General features: G+C 37.8%; 1 protein-coding gene across 7 annotated transcripts in view; it reads right to left on the bottom strand.

Annotated features, from left to right (window-relative positions):
- The window catches only part of LOC127426070 (calmodulin-binding transcription activator 1-like), a 507,664-nt gene that overhangs the window by 221,785 nt on the left and 265,559 nt on the right, over nucleotides 1–20,320 (bottom strand). For all 7 annotated transcript variants that reach the window (XM_051672554.1, XM_051672555.1, XM_051672556.1 and 4 more), the window contains one exon: nucleotides 1,519–1,586. In XM_051672554.1, coding sequence (XP_051528514.1) covers nucleotides 1,519–1,586 — 68 coding nt within the window. The remainder of the gene's footprint in view (nucleotides 1–1,518; nucleotides 1,587–20,320) is intronic.

Genomic DNA, 20,320 nt, shown 5'->3' with positions numbered 1-20,320 from the left:
CTAAGGTAAGTGGCACAATATCAGTATCAGCCTTTAGTTTTTGGTTATAATCGGTATCGGCCAAAAATAAATTATATAGTGGTGCACCTCTAATGCTCATTTTAGCAGGCACCACTAAGTATCATCCAATCTCTGATGACAAAATAAGGTGATCAAGTGGCTTAATATCAGTATCAACCTATAGTTTTTTTTTTTAAATTGGTATCAGCCAAAAATTTTCATTGCAGGCACACTAAATATCATCCAATCAATATTTATTTAAAATCTGGGCCTAAAAGTGAATGCTAGGCAGAGTTTACTTGAAAATGAGGGTACGTTCTATAATCTTAGCTATATATATATATATATATATATATATATATATATATATATATATATATATATTTATATCTTTTTATTATTATTCTTTTATTTATTTTATTTTTTGGGGGGAATGTTATGTGTGATTGCGTGTCTTCATTATACAAAACAAACACTAATCCAAGAGTTAAAAAAAATATCCAAGAATCAATGGATAACACGTCGGGTGTCAGAGCTGAATCACTAAATAGCATTACACAAGAATTTTTTTTTTTTTCTAAAACACTTTCTACACGCTCTGTAATTGGCGGAATTTGTTGTGTACCATAAAGCAGCTCTGATTTGCCTCTCGCAGTACTTACAAATGTGTGTTTGTGTGTTAACACACATTTTGTGAATGACAGGTCCAGATGCCAGCCAGGTAACCTCTGTTCACTGAGTCATGTAAACAGCTCTAAGACCCAAAACCCCAGGGTCGTTTGTCTGCTACATTTATTTTATTTTCCAATGATTTGTCTTGCCCTTTCCACAGTTTTCTGCTTATGAACAAATCCAACCTTATCTCTCTGGACTGCTGCAGATACGCATGCAAAATTACTCTTTTTGATACTGTTGGATATAACAGCATTCAAATCAAATCAAATCAATCAAATCACAGCATTCAGCTTTAATCAATTCCTTATGTTACGATTACATTTTATTAAATGCCCCTCTTTATGAATATACTCTCGAGTGGAACATCAAAGTTTTGAACAAATTTTTGGAACAAATAAAAGTGAACAAACCATCTGAAAAGAAGCTGTGGGTTTTCCATGTCCTGCCTATATAACCATATATTATTGTAATTTGCATTCATGATCAGATCACAGTTGCTATCTCTCAGGGTAGATATAGAAACTGCCATTAAAAGTAAAAAGGTTTTTCATTAGAGCTGCTCCGTAAATCAAGTCAAACTGTAAAAAACTGTAATTTTGTACTGAGCCCTTATCACAGACAGGGTGATCCTCTATGATCTCAGCACATTACCACCCACGTTAATGGCATTGGTGAGCAAAGACAGCATTAAGCTAATAGACCTGGCCACATCTTGCATTATAAATAGTCATTAATATTCCATTATCTGTCTGCACATACCACAGAAATGTGCAGGAAGTGGCAGGTTTTCAGGTAATTCTGTGTCCTCAGAACAGGAAAACACCAGCGTGCATGTCATCTTACCTGGTTTTGGGCGATGTCGTCAGCCACTCTTCATGTTTTTCAAATGTTATCAAGTAGGCTGCAATTTCCTGCAACAAATTAAAAACAAGAAACCTTCAAAGTCAAAACATACAGATAACATCATGTTAATAAATAAAATAATAAATAAATAAATAAATAAATAAATAAATAAATAATATAGTAATTACAGGGCCCTGCACCACAATTGCAACAATGGCAATTATTTTTGATTGCCTAAAATGATCACCAGAGATGGAATGATCAAGCTGGTTTTAAATCCTTAAGTAATGTAAATAAAACTGCTTATAAATGTTGACCAATATGTAGCACTGTCACCAACTTTATATTGTATTGTCAGGACATGGTCGCAACGACACAATATATCATATCAAAACGTACATACAGCCTAAGATCCTTTGTAATTTTATCTTGCCAATACATTTGTTGTAGAATTACATGAGAATGGTTTGACCTATTCAAAATGTTTTTATTAACTTTTGGCAAACTTTTGGAGAAGACCCTTTTAACACTGTAGAAGGAGTTCGAAAAAGTAGGTTTTCAATGAAATACAAAATAGCGGACAGGTAGTATGTCCAACCATGGCAAAACTGGTATCACTGTACTGGGTATCATTGTACACTTTATGCTCTAAAGAATCTAAAGTGACCAGTCTCATGATTAGGACAAACTATTCAGCAAAGATAGCAATTTTTCATATTTCTTGACCAGTATTTGCTCCAGTGCTGAAAACTGCTCAGGTACAATCAGGGCATAATAGCTGTGACATATACCAAGTTTCGTTTCAATAGCTGCACAACCCCTTTGGCGTGCTCTTCATCAAATCCGTTGATGCATTAAGTGAAATCTAGTCAGGCAGAAATTGTAACCAACTTAGCATGAGCTAAGAAAAATTTGGTTTCAAGGCCATTTGCTTCAAATGTTATAAGCATAAACATAAGTGCAACTTTGAACTGCTGGTGGCGCTAGAGAGTTTGAGTTATAGACTCTAAATTTGCCACAAGGAATGTTCAGACTCTCCCCTACCAGTATGTCAACTTTTACAACTTTTTTCCATATGGATCTATGTGCAGCCATAGGCTCCTGGCCAGAGGAAGAATTATAAGTAGAAGAAGAGCACTAACAGATACAAACCTTTGGCCCTTAAATAAGAAAAGAACAACCAATAACATCAAAACTCGGCTGAAGTATCTTATAGGACGAGTATTATTGTAAGGAATTATGTCCTTAGCAGCATCCCAGAATCTACGCCATTTTGTAGTGTATGTAGTGCGAGTAGTGTGTTCATACATAAAAACTCAGCAAATGTAGAGTGTTGCAAATACCCAGATGATGTACTTCTTCAACCAAACAAAACGTGCAGAATGTTGGACATTTCACGCAATCAGTGGTCGCTGCTTGCTCTACATAGCACCAAAACAGCACCGACCCGCACCTCAGAATAGCATTCTGAGATGATATTCTTCTCACCACAATTGTACAGAGTGGTTATCTGAGTTACTGTAGACTTTGTCAGTTCAAACCAGTCTGGCTATTCTCTGTTGACCTCTCTCATCAACAAGGCATTCCTGTCCACAGAACTGCCACTCACTGAAATTTTTTTTGTGTTTGGCACCAATCAGAGTAAATTCTAGAGGCTGTAGTGCCTGACAGTCCCAGGAGATCAGCAGTTACAGAAATACTCAAAACAGCCCGTCTGGCACCAACAATCATCCATGCGATTATCTAGTCAGCCAATCGTGTGCCAGCAATGCATAAAATCATGCAGATACGGGTCAGGAGCTTCAGTTAATGCTAACATCAACCATCAGAATGAGGAAAATATATGATCTCAGTGATTTGGACAGTGGCATGACTGTTGGTGCCAGATGGGCTGGTCTGAGTATTTCTGTAACTGCTGATCTCCTGGGATTTTCACACGCAACAGTCTCTAGAATTTAATCCGAATGGTGGCCAAAAACAAAAAAACATCCAGTGAGCGGCAGTTCTGCGGAAGGAAATGCCTTGTTGATGAGAGAGGTCAACAGAGAATGGCCAGACTGGTTTGAACTGACAAAGTCTACAGTAACTCAGATAACCACTCTGTACAATTGTGGTGAGAAGAATTGGGTTGCAGCTGTTTTGCCAGCACGAGGGGTACCTACACAATATTAGGCAGGTGGTTTTAATGTTGTGGCTGATTGGTGTACGTGTTAGACTGGGGTTGGCTAACGTGCATACGCTAGCGACAACACAACACATGCGTAAAACTTCATTCCTTCAGCTGAAAAATGGCTAAATGATACTGTGTAGTAAAAAACATTAGTGTTGCATTTGAGACAATACTATACTTTGAAAATTCATACACTAGATGGCTAAGTACATTGTGTAAAGTGCGTCATTTGAGTCACAGAACTTGATCACATCAGAGCAAGTCAAGTTTGAATTGGTCTCATGAAAATGGAATATCAATTAAAGTTGCTAACATTTTAATCACACTACAGCTGAGTGTATAACCTTGGACTGAGACCTTATTAGGTCCAGGCCTTATTAGCTAAATGAAAAACAGGTTACATCTCGCTGTTGATGTTATCAGCCCTATTAAATTGTATTTAAATTGTAAACCGAATGCATCCAAGCCTACCAAGTTTTACTTCCTCTCAGGTGTTGTAAAATAGACCAGCTTTCCTGACAACTCCTCATAAAACTGCGAGTACTCAATTTACAAACTACAAAACGCTGTCATATAAAGATACAGAGTGTTTTCTGATGCCACAAGCTCTTGTCATGAAAGAACAATGGCCGAGTCGAAAGGTTTGAACATTAGTATGAGCAACCCGTCTATCTCGAAGCCGAGATACAAGAGCTGCGGATGTTTCTAGATGACCTGACGATGACCATCGTTCATTCGTCACTCGGGGGTATTCGTAAAGTGTTCAGACTGCCTGCTGAGCAGCTGTCAGGAGGCAAATTCACAGCCCTGAGGGGCGATTCCATCTCAAGTCCTACAGCCAATCAGCCCGCAATATCAATATAATCTTTTTCTCTGACAAGTGGCAGATACTGCACTGTATCGCTGTGCAACCACTAGCAGAGCACTTAAAACAACATTCACGTGCACAAGAGTTACTTGAGCCTCAATTCTGAGATCAGTTGAAAGACTGAACTCATTTAATGCACCAGTGGTCTCATTTGAGCAAAGCGTGAGGAGAATTTGTGCCTGGGCTTCTAGAGTGCCAAGACAACATACGTCACATATATGTTAACAACACTATCACTGACTGTCATTGGATGAGGACTTATGCAAACAAGATTTTTCAGAAGTGACATTAGTTTAGCAATGCTTACAATAGTGTAGCTTTTCCAGTTACGAGCTACATTTTCCATTGAGTAGTGCTGTAGTGTTACAAAAAGCAACACTGGTCACATTATATTGCGAACGTTTCAGTGGCGTCAAGGAAGTCATCAAACATGCTCACCTAAACCATTCTCTGATATGTAGAGCTAGGAAATACAAATCAAGACAATCGGTTCTTTCAAGCAGTTCATTTTAATGAACCGGCTCAGCGCACATTAACGTAAGATGGTGTGATTAAAATTAATGCTTTCTTTTTGTACTTTTTGATCAACAACTGACTGTAAAGGACAGAAATTATATTAAAAGACAAATTATTCAATGGAAGTGGAGTGCGTGGACCTCTTCTTTAATACACACACATTACACGGAAGAAATGTTCTGTTTTAATTTAAACTTTTATGTTCTTTTCAACAAAACAAGGCATTTTTCAGGTATTCCAGTACTTACATTTCTAAAATCTAAATTTAAGGACAAGCACTTCAAGGATCTTATGCGAACCATGTAAATAGTGTAGAAAAAAAGCCACAGAAAAATGTTGATGTTTGACGAGTCATTTAATTTATGGCAACATGGACCGAAAACAATGTTGAAAATGTAAAAATATTGAATTTTGCCTCAATATAGTTTGTCAATTATTTTGGTTCGTGATATTTCAAAATTCAATATATTGTCCCATCCCTAATGGGTAATATGGGACTTCCATTATAAGCAAAACTAGTTCATTAGTAAATGTTTGAGGTACTCCTGTGGTTCGTTCGCTTTCGTTTCCATTCCAACAAACCAAATTCTGTTCTTTATATTTATTCGTTACATTGTAAAGGAAAAAAAATCCAAAAGTTTATGTAAATAAATGAGACAATAATCTAAATAAAACAATAATAATAAGTGAATGTCGTAAAAAAACAGTATGGCTGCACAAATGCCATGCTTGTTCAAAGAAGACCAAGGTAGAAGGTTACTACCATCCCACCTGACAACATTAGAGGGTGTGTCCAACATGTCCACCATATTGTTTATCACAAAACAATAGCAATACAAGTAAATTATAACTTTTAAAATAACAACATTCATCCATATTTACAAATGTAATAACTGTTTGTATCATAGCAGAGTATAATTATGATCATAATTAATCAGAGAAATAAAAAATACTTCAATCAGTACAAATCATAACCTTGACTCCAACATTCAAGTACTGTAGTTCCTTTTAGCATTGTGGACTCTGGATAGCTCATTCCCTTCTCCCTCCCTCCCTCTCACTTCCTCTTATGTCCGTTCACACCTTAGACTCTCCTGACTGGTGGACCAAGCTGCCCTTAAGGAACCCCAGGGTTACATACTGTAGATTGGAAGCGATGGTGTGCTCCAAGTGGAGGAATGAAGCTGACCGTACCACTTTATAATGGCTGGTGCTTCATAATGTCTGAGTGTTGGTTTAAGCACTTTTAGTGCAGTTTAGTGGGTACGCTCTGACAAATATCCATTTCTGAAACTGCTAGAAATCGGTGTAACACAGGATTTAAGGGCACCTGTGGGGACCATGGCAGAAACCAAGTATGATGGAGATCTTTGCTAATGAATTAGGGCACGTATTCAAAAAGGTTCTGTCTGTCAAAATTTTCTCCAGCCTGCAGCGAATTGTGGAGGAGAATATTTTCTGCCGAACGACAACTCTCGATGGCTTTCCTTCGCAGTGCCTCGGGGAGCCGTTTGGGTTTAAAGTGCATTTAAAATTTATCAAATGAGATTCGAGATTTGGAGCTTAGCTTCAAGGCCTCTTCTCTGTCTAAATTAGAAACCTTAAATATGAATTGTGCAGAATTCAATCAGAGTCGCAAGATCCCATTTTACTTGCTATTTATGAATTATAGTTTCAGTTACATTGATAGCACTTTTTATTAGCGAACCATGGTTCTGGTTGGCACTTTTCCACCATTGAGCCGAACAGTGTATGGAGAAGGGTGTGTGATGGTTCCAAAAGCATTTCAACTTGAGGACGGTTCAGTTCGGTACGGTTACAAACTGTTCCCAACCCTTATTTCACAGCATGGTTAGCTAACTGTAATTAGGACAGAACTGTGCTGGTGGAACGCCTTTAGTGACATGGTGAATCATGATTGGTCACTGGCCCCTAATCCTGATTTTGCAGCACCACTGTGGAAAAATAATCTGTAACCATGATAAAGAGCTCAAAACGGTACAGAAGGACACAGATAATTAATGGTAACCATTCGGCCCGATGGTGTATTTATTTATTTATTTAAAAGCCATTTTTGCCTTGATTAATTCTGACAATACAGAATGCTACCCATAGTCAATCCACATCAAACAACAAAAGGCTCCCCTAAACTCAACTGGGCTGACTCCTTGATCACTTAAACAAAGTGCTTCATCAAAAGCGCCATGGACACTTTGAGTAATTGAACTTGACCGTCGTTTGGCCTTTTTCACAAGCTCGATGTTGACACAAACTCAAAACGTTTTCCACCGCGTCTGTTTTGCGGCTTGAACGCTGCCTTAAATAAACCTGTCAAGGAGTAATATTGTTCACTACTTTTTCTTCTTTCATATTAGGAACAACAGAGGGATACGGATGGCAGGTTTGGCCTTTTGAAACAGGTAGAAGGATTTGTTCATGTCTTCCTTTGGTTTTGAATTGTTAGAAGTGTTTCAAAGATCATTTTCACTGGAGACCGATTTGCATTTCATAAAGTTCAGCAACAAGCATTCAAGACCTGAGCGACGGTGAGAGAGTGGTATAGAGGCACTGTCTGGAAGGAAGAGGAACCAAGAAGACACTTCAATTCTCTCATTCTCACGCACCTCTCTTGACTCCTGTTACCCCCTGCTATAGTTTAGTGAGCGCTTTGAGGAGTTTCACATTTGTCAGCTCCTGAGTGGTAAACTTGAAGGCTCTCATTGGCAGTCAGAGTGAGGTGTCGGCGCCGCCCTTCAGGTTAACTGTGGGTGAAGGAAAGAGCCGCCTGGAGCAGGTTTGTGAGAAACTGAATGACTGGCCCCTGGGGTGCACGGGAAGTTGGAGGGAGGGGGGGAAGGGATGTTCTCTGATGGATCGCTGGATCCCTGAGACTTTCATCTTCATTTCAATGGAAAATTATTTTGTCATATAATCACTGTGGTGACTACAACTCTAAGCACAGAACAGAGAAATAATAAGGCAATAAGAGCAAAGAGGAAGGGAGGGGTGCTGGGAGAATGAAGAGAGCACAAAAAAGTAAGGGAAAGAAGGGGAGCTTATCGGTAAAAAAGAGGGAAACTATAGTGGAAAAGGACAGACTATCAAGCCGCTGAGAACTGACTCCTGAATAAACAGAATTTGACAACGGCCCAGCACCCCAATACTCGGTATACTGTACGTCTTAATGCTTGTTTGGAGTGGGTCATTGTATTGCGTTCTCTCTATCAGTGCCAGGACACTCCAGAGTCCCAGCCTAACAAACAATCAGACAGAGATAATGGACGCATGACCCACTAGTAAACAGGATAACAAGTGCATACAGTTCAACCAGTGTAGTCTGATTTCGGGAGGAATGACTTGTATGAGTCGGTTCTATTGAATCTACAGTGTGAAACACACAGCGCGACTAGTGTAGTCTGATTTTTTAAGGAATGACTTTTATGAGCCAGTTCTTTTTAATCTACAAAAACAAACAGAAACATACAGCATTTCCTCCTGAACTAATGACAATACCCAACTTCATATTTCCTCGAAATCTGAGGAAATTTCGCAATTCTCCAAGTTAGCAGAATATCAACGATATCAAAGATGGCTAGAAATTTCCTTCTACTCAATTCTGACAAAACAGAGGTACTAATTATTGGACCAAAAAATAAGATGCTAGAATATAATTTGACTCTCGATGGATGTACTCTATTGTTACATCACCTTCTACAATAAAGAACTTGGGTGTTATATTTGATAGCAAACTGTCCTTTGAAATTCACATTTCCAATGTTTGTAGAACAGCATCCTTCCACCTGAGAAACATTGCTAAGTTACAACACAAGCTTTCTGTTTCTGATGCTGAAAAAATAAATAATGTGTTCATGACCTCAAGACTGGATTATTGTAATGCATTACTGGGAGGTTGGTTCAAAATGCAGCAGATAGAGTATTTTCTAGAACCAAGAAATATGATCATATCAGCACCATTTTTTCATCGTTACATTGGCTGCCTGTTAAGTTTCATATTAACTTTAAGATTCTGTTAACTACATACAACGCTTTGAATAGTCTAGCTTCACAATACTTAAGCAAACTTCTATCTCGCTATAATCCATCATGTTCATTACGATCGCAAAACTCCAGCCTGTTAATAATACATAGAATATCAAAATCCTATTTGGCTCCTAAACTATTGAATAGTCTTCCTAGCATTGTTCGGGACTCAGATAAACTTTCTCAGTTTAAGCCTAGACTAAAGACTCATCTCTTCAGCCAGGCATATACCTAATTTATCCCTCAACTCGTAGTTATGCTGCATTAGTCAGGTCTGCCGGAACCGGACACATTTCTCATATTCTATAACACTGCTTTAAACTGAATGTCATCTACGCTAATATTATTCTATCTGTTTTCCTGTCTCATCCTTGGTATATATTTCCAGAGGCTACCAGAGCCTTCCAGATCCAGCTCCATTCCTGCCTGATGGCCCAATCCCACCGCTATGTGTGGAAGAGTAATGGGGGTGTGTGGTGGCGCCCCTAGTGCCCCTATTCGTTGCATACATTGCACATATATTTTTTGCAACACTGACCTCACTGACCTCTGCCTGCATAATCTTGGTCAAAGGATGGACTACACTCTCTTTAAATGGAATGCATAGACAATCAAATAATGCCAACTAAATCCTTCATCAGCCGAATAACAAAGGACAATGCATCTACAGTATGTGCACTTCCACAGTTAATTCAGAATGGACTTCAAAGACACTTAGTCATTAATCTTACAGTTCACACAAAATCCTTTAGTTTAAACATTTAAACAGTTTACTAATTAAAACCATGACTTTTATAACACATAGATAACTAATATTGGCATTACATTTATGCTGTATGATTTCTGTAAACCTGCTTTGAAATGATATGTTCTGTGAAGAGCTCTATAAAAATAAAAATGACTAGACTTGACTCGACTCAACTTAATGACTCTTCTTAACCACATCTACTTTGTGAATAACTTATTGAACTGCAAGTCATTCCTTTTATCATGTCTGAAGAAATTTTTCTGTGTTATGTGTACTTAAGTCTCTTGAGACGTAAATCAGTCATTTTTCTACTGGATGGTTGTTGATCCGACCATGTGTAGTAGATACATGTTAAGAGTTGTGTTGTAATTAGTGGTATTTTATTAAACATAATATAAAAGGATAAATGTAATAATATAGTACAAATGATTAATAGTGCTATAAAATGATTAAAAATACTAATAATGATTAATAATACTGATCAGCATGAAAATTTAGTCCACAAGAGGAATCTGGAAAAGGATTTTAAAAGAGTTTTTTTTATTTATTTTATTTATTTATTTTTTTTACAATGGCAATATCTACACACATAGACAGTTGTTGTACATGTACACCTTCTTTTCTCTCTGCACTTTAATGCACTACTCATTTCTCTTCTGTTATGCCCCTCTTTTTCCCCCTTTGCCTTCAATAATGAGGGCAGCAGGGTTAAATTTCCACTGCACAAGCTGGCATCTCCAAATTGAAACCACAAGAGAACATTGCCAGTTGTGCTCCCATACACTTCCCTGGGCTTCTGACTGTTCTCTAAAGGCGAGCCAAGAGAGCATATGGCTGCGTAGATACCCCGCAAATCTATTGCGTGTTGGTTAGCCAAACACTCTACCTCCATTCTCTTGTGAAAAGTGTCCTGATGTTTCTTTCCTGTAGACATGCTGTATACAGTATATTCTGTATAACAGTATATATATTAGGGCTATCAATTTAACGATTAATATCAAAAATATAAATATAATATATAAAAAAATAGCGCATTAAAAAATGAATGCAATTAATCATGTCCCGGGACTGTAATAAGGAATATTCCTTCCATATAAGCAATTCAAGCATGGTGTACCACCTGTTTTCTCCAGGGGGCAGTAAGCAAAACTCCAGTTGTATAGGCAATGCTCAGCTCAAACAGAGAGCACACGACACAAGATGAGAATACGTTCTTACATATAAACACAGCTTGATGGAGTGCAAATACGAAGGCAGGGATCTCACCACGTGTTTCTAAGTTTCAAACTTCGTTTAACTTGACAGAGCGACCTAAAAACGGTATGTTTATGACGTGACGCAACCGAGATGCTCCAAAAGCATCCGTCTGACACAGGTGTACATTGACGGGTCTTCAATAAATCTCCAACTGACTGACGAATTCACGTGCGAAATGGTTTGCTTTGAAGTGTAGGCCAGTGATAGGCATATGGTTAATAATATGGAAATAAACAATATATTGCATTCTAAAGCAACTTTTTTGTATTTTCTTTTTTAATGTATAACTTGTGTGCCAAAATAATGTAATGCATTTAATTTTTATAATTTTAAAATTATATATATATATATATATATATATATATATATATATATAACTACAGCCCTAATATATATACATACACTGTATATATATATATATATATATATATATATATATATATATATATATATATTTTGTGCTTTAAATTGAAGTCCTTCTTTACCCCGAGGCAAAAACCAGAAGTAAAAAGAAATGAAGTCACTCCCATAGTTGCGCTGTCATCTCAATAATCATAATCAAATTGTTCATCCACAACCTTTTACATTGTCTTCCCGCCCACTCGGTAGATGAGACGTCACCAAATCACAGAGAGCAAATTGACAATCCACTTTAAAAAGTGGGAGATGAAATTGAACCATTAATCATCGCACTCACGTCCGCCACACCAGTCCTTGTTCTGTCCACACAAGCGCGCACACATGCTAAGACCGACTGGATATTTGGAAGTCCCTATAGCTTATTGCAAAGAAAAGATAAATGCTTCCTTTAACTGTCATTTGCCATGTCTCGCTTGCACCAAAGCCACAGTGAGGAGATGCCACTCTAGAGCCCAGTTTGATTAGTGGATGTGTGTGCAGCTGGGCCGGCCAGACGGTTGGCTCAAGGAGAAAGACTCCGGCAAAGGTGGATAGGACATCTTAGTGGTCTATGATTGATGTTCGCTCAGGTTTGCCGAAGACTGGAGAAATGTACTGTGGCATACTTTAAGGAAGTCTGATTTGAAATGCTGCCAAAGAAGAGCGGAGAAGGTGAGATGACCATTAAGGCAGATCCAGGTCATAGAGTGGTCCCAAGTCTGGTCTTTGAGGAACTTCTATCGGAACATTTTTGGACAAACGAAGAACTAAATCAAGTGGTTTAATTAATCAAGTGCCAGTTGTGTCAGTTGTGTTACTACACCATTGGGACAACTGTTCCCAATGTAGGTAATCGTTGAGTCTTTGAAAAGACAACTTTGTTGATTAAAGGGATAGTTTACCCCTAAATGCAGCATGATCTCATGAAAATTACGTGATTGTGGCGACATTTTTGCAAAATGATGTTACGCTGTTCCTTATCGCAACATGTATCACGGCAGAAATGTCCACTGTGTGGCGCTAAAAGCGAGTTACATTTTCTCCCAAAGTCATGAGGTTTTTAAGGTTAATGTGCGATATGAAAACTTTTTTCAGAACATATAATGCAGAAAACAATACTTTAGAATTGGTGTCATTACGTAATTTTTCCAGCAGAGCGCACTCCGACTCCATTGTTTACAGAGCTGACTCTGAGCTGACGGTGGCTCTGCAGATAGGGCGGAGTTGAGCTGTGTGTCGGTAAGTTGCTAACTAGTTTGTTAAATACATACTGGAAAGTTAATAAACAATGACCCCATCATTTTCCCTTTTCAATATTACTAATATAACATTAACCCTGTCCCTGACAACCATGTCACTCATGTCTGTTTGCTGTTAGCCAGCTATAGTTTTGTCAGTGCAGTCAGTAATGTAGCAGATTGAAAGGTAAACATCAGAGCATCTTTTTGCAGCTCATCAGACAACGGTGCTGTGGTGGATTGTGTCTGATGAGTGTTGATTTCATGCTACACTGTTACCTAGTTGGTGAGACACAATGCTGGAAAGTAAAATAAACAACGTCCGTCTTTTACTCTCCGTGACAACGAGCTTATAGCTAACTAGCTAATCACGTAGCTACTTTCATTGTTGTCAGCTGAGTGGAAGCTAGTTTGTAAACATGTATTCACCAAACTGTTTTGTTCAGGATTCACAGATTGGTACCCCCTTCAACCGAACAATTCCAGTTGTTGCATTTATAAAATGTAATATTTAAAAGTCTGGTTTTCCACCGTTGATAGTTTCCCCTGAACTTGTATAGCAGAATACAGTGTAACACAGCTGCCGCTGTTTATCTCTTGCCTCGACAGTATTAATATAGTCAGCATTTGACTGACATTAAACAGTACTACTGATGTTTATTTAGCTATTTATTTTATTTTTATTTATTCTTTATTTTAATGCTCAGCATTTGACTGATACTAAACAGTACTGATGTTTATTTAGCTATTTATTTTATTTTTATTTATTCTTTATTTTAATGCTCAGCATTTGACTGATACTAAACAGTAATGATGTTTATTTAGCTATTTATTTTATTTGTATTTATTCTTTATTTTAATGCTCAGCATTTGACTGATACTAAACATACAGTACTGATGTTTATTAAGCTATTTATTGTATTTTTATTTATTCTTTATTTTCTCAGTGTTCATTTCTAGAATTTGTTGACAATGTATAACAATAATGTCAAATATTCTTTGATAAAAATATTTGTTTAAGAAAGCAGCCTTCTGAGTACCTTTGCATAGTCATATCAATGCAAAATCGGTGAAAAATCCACATAGAAAAGGTCTGTTTTCATTCTAGCTCAAAAATTAACTATATCGGCCACCATATCGGTAATCAGTGAATGTTCCCTCTCTAAAATCGATATCGTATCAGTCTCAAAAATCCCATATCGGTCGAGCTCTAATGGTGACTTATTAAAAACAAAGGCCAGCATCAAGATGCAAATCACAAATATTTTGATCATTTTAGCATGACGCTCACGCACAGGTCTCCAGCTGTTTGATACTGAGAGCTGGCAGGCAAACCTGTCACCTCAGCACAGAAAATAACTCACGCTGTGCAGTTTGAGAGATGTGGAGTACGTAAAGGGGCACTGGGTTAAAGTTCTACTTCTGTTATTTTATATTACTGCAAGTACGTCCTGCATCTCAGAAGACCTTCAACCAGTGCAGCTGTTTAACGGTAACCTGCATTAGTTCCAGCAGTTCTGAAAGATGTAAACAGTTGTGTCGAGTGTGATCAGGCATGCCAGGTGATGATGTTTGTTTTGGGTCATTAATATTAATATGTAACGACACATTCCAGGACACAGGGCTTCTATAAATGAATTATGAAAGAACACAGAGATCTAAGTCTAATCCAAAGCTGAACGCTGTGTGTTTAAAATGCAAGCAGTTCAACTTGTTTAACTGCTGCTTGCTGCTTCTTTAACGTGGATGCCTCAAGTTTGTATCAACAAGGCCAAAGTCTCATCTGCTGGGTTTGGTGATACATCATGCAGGGATCGATTTGTTCTCAGTGGAGGATTAAAAAGGAGATCTGAGCTTTATATATGCTGCTGGACCTTTGCCTTACAGTGCATATCTGCTCAGTATCCCTAATGATGTTGGGGTCTAACTAACTCAAAATAGCAACTATAACTTTTTAAATGTATCTTTGCAAATTGTGTGTTAAGATGATTCATTTAAACAAAATGGTTTTTAAAAAAATATTCACCAATTCATTTGAATCTCTCAATAATGTTCCCAAAGTCACTGAATGGTATTATAGGGTGAATAAATACATAATTTATATAACTACCTATATGTATAATACAGTACTGTGCAAAAGTTTTAGGCACTTGTGAAAAATGTTGCATAGTGATGATGTCTTGAAAAATAATGACATAAATAGTTTTTATTTATCACTTAATGTCATACAAAGTCCAGTAAACATAAAAAAGCAAAATCAATATTCGGTGTGACTACCGTTGCATTTTAAACAGCACCAATTCTCCTAGGTACACCTGGACACAGTTTTTCTTGGTTGTTGGCAGACAGGATGTTCCAAGCTTCTTGGAGAATTCGCCACAGTTTTTCTATCTATTTAGGCTGTCTTAATTGCTTCTGTCTCTTTATGTAATCTCAGACTGACACAATGTTCAGTGGGGGGCTTTGTGGGGGCCATGACATCTGTTGCAGGGCTCCCTGTTCTTCTATTCTAATCTTTTCTATTTGCAAAAGTAATGTTTGGGAGTCTAACATTTATATTTCCTATTGACACAATAAAGCTCAAGATATAAATAACCATCTTAAGACAAAAGCTTTTGTGAAACATCTTATGTGCCTAAGACTTTTGCACAGCACTGTATATATCACCAATATACTGTATATATATATATATATATATATATATATATATATATATATATATATATATATATATATACAGGCTTGGGTCAAAACACAGATAAATCGGTCCTCAGGCAACAAATCCAAAAACAGTAATCCAGAGAGGTAAATCCAGCAAACGTAAGCAATGGTCATAACAATAGACAAAACAATGGCAGAGAAACAACGCTTGGTTAGGCAGATAACTGGCAATACTTTGCAAGGTGATACTGTGGGTATATGGCTTATATACATGGAGAATGTCCAAACAGGAACTGATGTGGCAGGAACAGGAAGTGACAAGAGTTCAATATTCAGGTGAGGGCTCCCTCTGGTGGTGGGAGCCTGTTCAGACGTTACAGTTAAAAACATGTCTTCAGAAGCGATATGATAGGTGTGGGTGAGAAACAGATAAATATTTAATTCCTTTATTACAATAAATTATCCTCCCTGCCCAGTAGGTGGCGGTTTACACAAAGAATGCGAATCGCCAAAAACAAAAGAAGAAGAATGTGAAGGTTGAAATTGGAGACTGATAGTAAACAAGTACATAAATGTTGATCTGTTTCTCATCCACACTTTTCATATCGCTTTTGAAGACATGGATTAAGCCACTAAGACATTCTTCTAAAAATCTTAGTTTGTGTTCAGCAGAAAAAAGAAAGTTATACAGATTTGGGAGTAAAAGTAAAAGAAAAGTAGCTTTACCAACAAGGATCCCCAAACCACACTTCCAGCAGTATGGAAAGTTGCAATGTCTTATATTTTTTACGGGAATGACAATGAGGCTGTGTGATGCAATTACAGTCTCTTCAATGGACTGTATGGTTGTTTACAGTGTTTTGGATCATTCTGCCCATGAAACATTGAACCACCCCCCCCCCCCCCCCCAGACAGAAGACTGAAAACTCCAGGAAAACATGGGTTGTGGAAAATTAGATGTGATCTAGGAGCTTTAAACAGATTTATATGACTGATGCCATTGAAGAGACTGTAAGTCTATCCCGCACAGCCTCGTTTTCATTCACATCAAAAAATCAAATATGGCTCTACTATAAATAAGGTATAAATCACATCAGTTGAATCTGACTTGAACTGTCTCTCTCTTCTCATTTTAAGATTCCCAATTCATCTTCTTTGACTTTCTCTCATTTAACCACAGTCTATTTTTTTTCTCCATTTTCTCTATATTCTTATGTTCTCTTCCTTCCATTCCTCTTTCTCACTGTTTCTTGCAGTGGCCTTGCTCCTTTGTTGGTTTCTTTGTTTGTTTTGGTAGTATGTAAACCTCAGGTGAGGGTAAGGAGAGGCTGTTATTGTGCTGGAGAGGCAGAAGAGAGAGCGAGAGACAGTGAGACAGAAAGAAAGAGCGAGAGAGGGAGGTGGGAAGAAACCTGGTACTTAGCAAGATTGTTTTTCCCTGTCCAGGTGCCAGGGTTGCTGACTTCCATGATAAAAAGGAAACTATCATTTGCAAGGATGTTATCAAGTAGTCGAGAGTGGAAGAGAGAGAGGAAAGGCTGAGTGAGACAGAGAAGAAGAGGGTCAGCCATTAATGAAAATTAGTGACCACATTATTATAGCTAATGTAATTCTCCCATTACTGTGTGCATGCACAGATTAGAGATTTCTGCAGTTTAGGCGATGAGGTGCTGCCCACTCATGTATCACACACTCATCTACAAATGACACACTCATCAAATATCTTTATTGAAATTAATACTTTGCAGTGTAATTGATAGTTCGTAAGTGTAGTTTATGTATAACCAGCAAGAACAAAACGATAACAGCATCAAACTGGTCTCATTGAATCACACGATTATACCTATATTTTTGTAAAATTATTTTTATGCGGCTCATTGTACACATCATGGCAGTTTCCTAGTGAAATGAACACTAGAGGCACTACAACAAAACTGACTTTTATACACGTTCACACAAATCACGAGTTAAGCTGAAGATTATCAGTTCATAAACATTTACTTTTCACCCTGTTCCTCAAACAATAAACACTTTTGTGGCCTGGATAGCTCAGCTTGCAAATTGATAGCCTATCTTATAGAGTTTCAGTCAAAGATCCTCTTCAGGCATTCTATTCATTTCTCTAAAGATTCTTCCAGCTGCAACATCATGATTTACCCGAGAAGTTTCACAAATGATGCTGGCGATGCACTGCAAACTGAACCAGAGAAGGCTAATAGTGGTAGACATCCTCCTAACGGTGTGAACTGAAAATGTTTAAACTCATGTCAAACCATTTCTACTGACTTCTTGAACTGTTTGATTCGCAAATGAGCTTCCGATGACAGCAAAAACATATGATGACAGTAAGTCCTCACTTTCTTTGAGACGATATTGTGCTTGCTTAATCAAAATTTTACAATGTGAATGCACTTCATTCATAAAAACTCTTTCATTACTGTTCCGCATAGATGTTAAAAGCATTTACTAGCGAGTCTGGAGCCTTCTTTATATGGTGTTTTCATGGGTGTGGATTTTGATAATTGTGAATGAATATTCACATTCCCCCTCTTTACGAATGTTTGGAATTCACTAACATACAAACGATTAATGAACATATCCGAGGAGTACAAAGCGTTTGTGAATCCAGCTGAAAGTTTTCGGGAAGGTCCATTTTTCACTCATATTACTCCGAATTTACTCATATACTTATGAAAGTTTCATGAATGAGGCCCATTCAATTTAAGTCATTTTGAACCAACATGTATCATTCATGTTCAAAGCATGAAGTCGTGGGATGAGTTATTGAAGTTTAATACTTATTGTTTGTTAAAAAAAAAAAAAAGAAAGTATTAAAAAAAATAATAATGAATAATTTTTGTAATTGTTAAAAATCCCTAACTTTCCGTAAAAACAACAGAAATATAATGCTTGTTTAAGCAATAATCTTGCTTAATTTTTAGAAGCTAATTCATCTAATTAGACCTGCAGTGCTCACTAAAACATGGATATTTACAGATGGAAAAACAGAAATTGCATTACTTCATCCCAACAATTTTCCACATAATTGCACAAGCCTAAAAGTTTTTAATTTGTTTTGAACTTCTCCACTTGTTTTACTCCCACGTGCACAGTGAAGCAGTAAATAATTCACTCAGATCATTCACATTACAGCTCGTGCGCGAGACGGACAGCGACAGCAATTAATAGCTGCCTCTACAGATTAATTAAAACCACAAAAGCAAAACAAGTCACATACAGTACGCTTTGAAAAAAAAAAAAAAAAGACCCACAAAATTATGGGGCCTACAATCAGAATCGTTTCCTGACTGTTAATTATCTCTGCTCTGAGCAGCCTTGTGTCCATGCCGTTGGCCAAATTTGGATGGAGAACAATGGAAAACTTTTCTTCATTAGTGTAGAAAAAAGTACAGCTGGGGAGGAAACCACATAATCCAAGTACGTGCCCCACCTTTTGTTAATACAAGAAGGAGTGAAGGTCACATCCCAGGCAGAAGCTTCCAGGGGCAGCTCCTACTCTGCCAGCGAAGCCCCGGTGGGGAAGAAATGATGGAATGTTTCATGCTTGTTCCGTGACATGAGGGCCCCATCCGGAATACATGATCCGACAGAGACAGGAAATAGGAGAGACATGTCCTCCACTTGGGTTCACCCGGGATCTACTCCAGAAACACAGTGGCACTCATCCTCGCCAGGGATTGAGGCTTGCGCTCGATTGGGGAACACAATGGAATATTGAATTTCCTCGATTGGCTGCGATCAGAGATGTGCTTCCAAGGTCTGGTGATGCCAGTGCAGTGGTGCTGCTGAGTTGACGTGGGCAAGATACACACTAGAACTAACTGATAAACTAAAGTGTGCATCCAAAACCATCACACACATTTTCACATATAGTGTTTAAACCTGTACTGCATATGGGAATAAGGGGGAAATATACTGTAAGGCATATGACCAAGAAACAGTTTTTTGCTTTTCATGTTTCCTGGCATCTCATTATTAAAAAATGGTGTAACTGCACAAACCAAAAAATTAGGAAGGGTGGCATTTATTATGCAATTTCCATATACTGTATGTAATATATAATAATAAATGTATAATAATAATTTCGTGTAATCGCAGGTTTTTGTAACGAATGAGGCTGGAATTCATTCAGCCGACCGCCAGATGGAGCCCTCTCCCGAATACTAACATTGAACTGTTTCTTCTATGGTGACTTCCTGTTTGCACTACATAAACAGCCATGCCTTTCCATTGTTACTTTGTGAAGTATTGCCAGTTTCACTGCCTTACCGAGCATTTTTCCCATTGCCTGTTTTCATTGTCTTCATGTTATGACCATTGTGGCTGCCTTTTTTGGATTACCGATTTTTGGATTACTGTTTTGCTCTGTTTGCCTGGTTGGACTGATTACTTGATAACGACTACTTTGCCTGCTACAACGATTACGTTTCTGCCCTGTGATTTGGGTTTGTTTGCTGTGTTTAATAAACTTCCTGCATATGGATTCTACATTTGCCTCCATGTCGAGTCCCTCACAGAATACTTTGCCACCAATGAATCCAGCAGAAGTTTCTCAGCTCCAGGCTGCATTCGCTTACCAGAGCGAACTTCTCGCAAGTTACCAAGAACAACTGAACAACCTAAGAGCTGCAAACTGCCACTACATCCGCTCTCTTCCATCCCCACAAGCTACACCGGTAAGATTCGCTCTTCCTGATAAGTTTGATGGTTCACCAGAAAAATTTAAGGGGTTTCTATGTCAGTGTAGAATATATTTCTCCAACCAACAAGACTCATTCAGCTAGGATTTGAAGAAATGTGCATTTATGATGACATTACTTACTGGTAAAGCATTCGACTTGGCTTCTGCTGTTTGGGAGACTGATAGGCAACTCCAAACTTAA

The sequence above is a fragment of the Myxocyprinus asiaticus genome, chromosome 35 (assembly GCF_019703515.2).
Source record: "Myxocyprinus asiaticus isolate MX2 ecotype Aquarium Trade chromosome 35, UBuf_Myxa_2, whole genome shotgun sequence".
NCBI classification, from domain to species: domain Eukaryota; kingdom Metazoa; phylum Chordata; class Actinopteri; order Cypriniformes; family Catostomidae; genus Myxocyprinus; species Myxocyprinus asiaticus.
The sequence above is the reverse complement of the archived record's forward strand: the minus strand, read 5'-3'. Positions and strand labels throughout refer to the sequence as shown.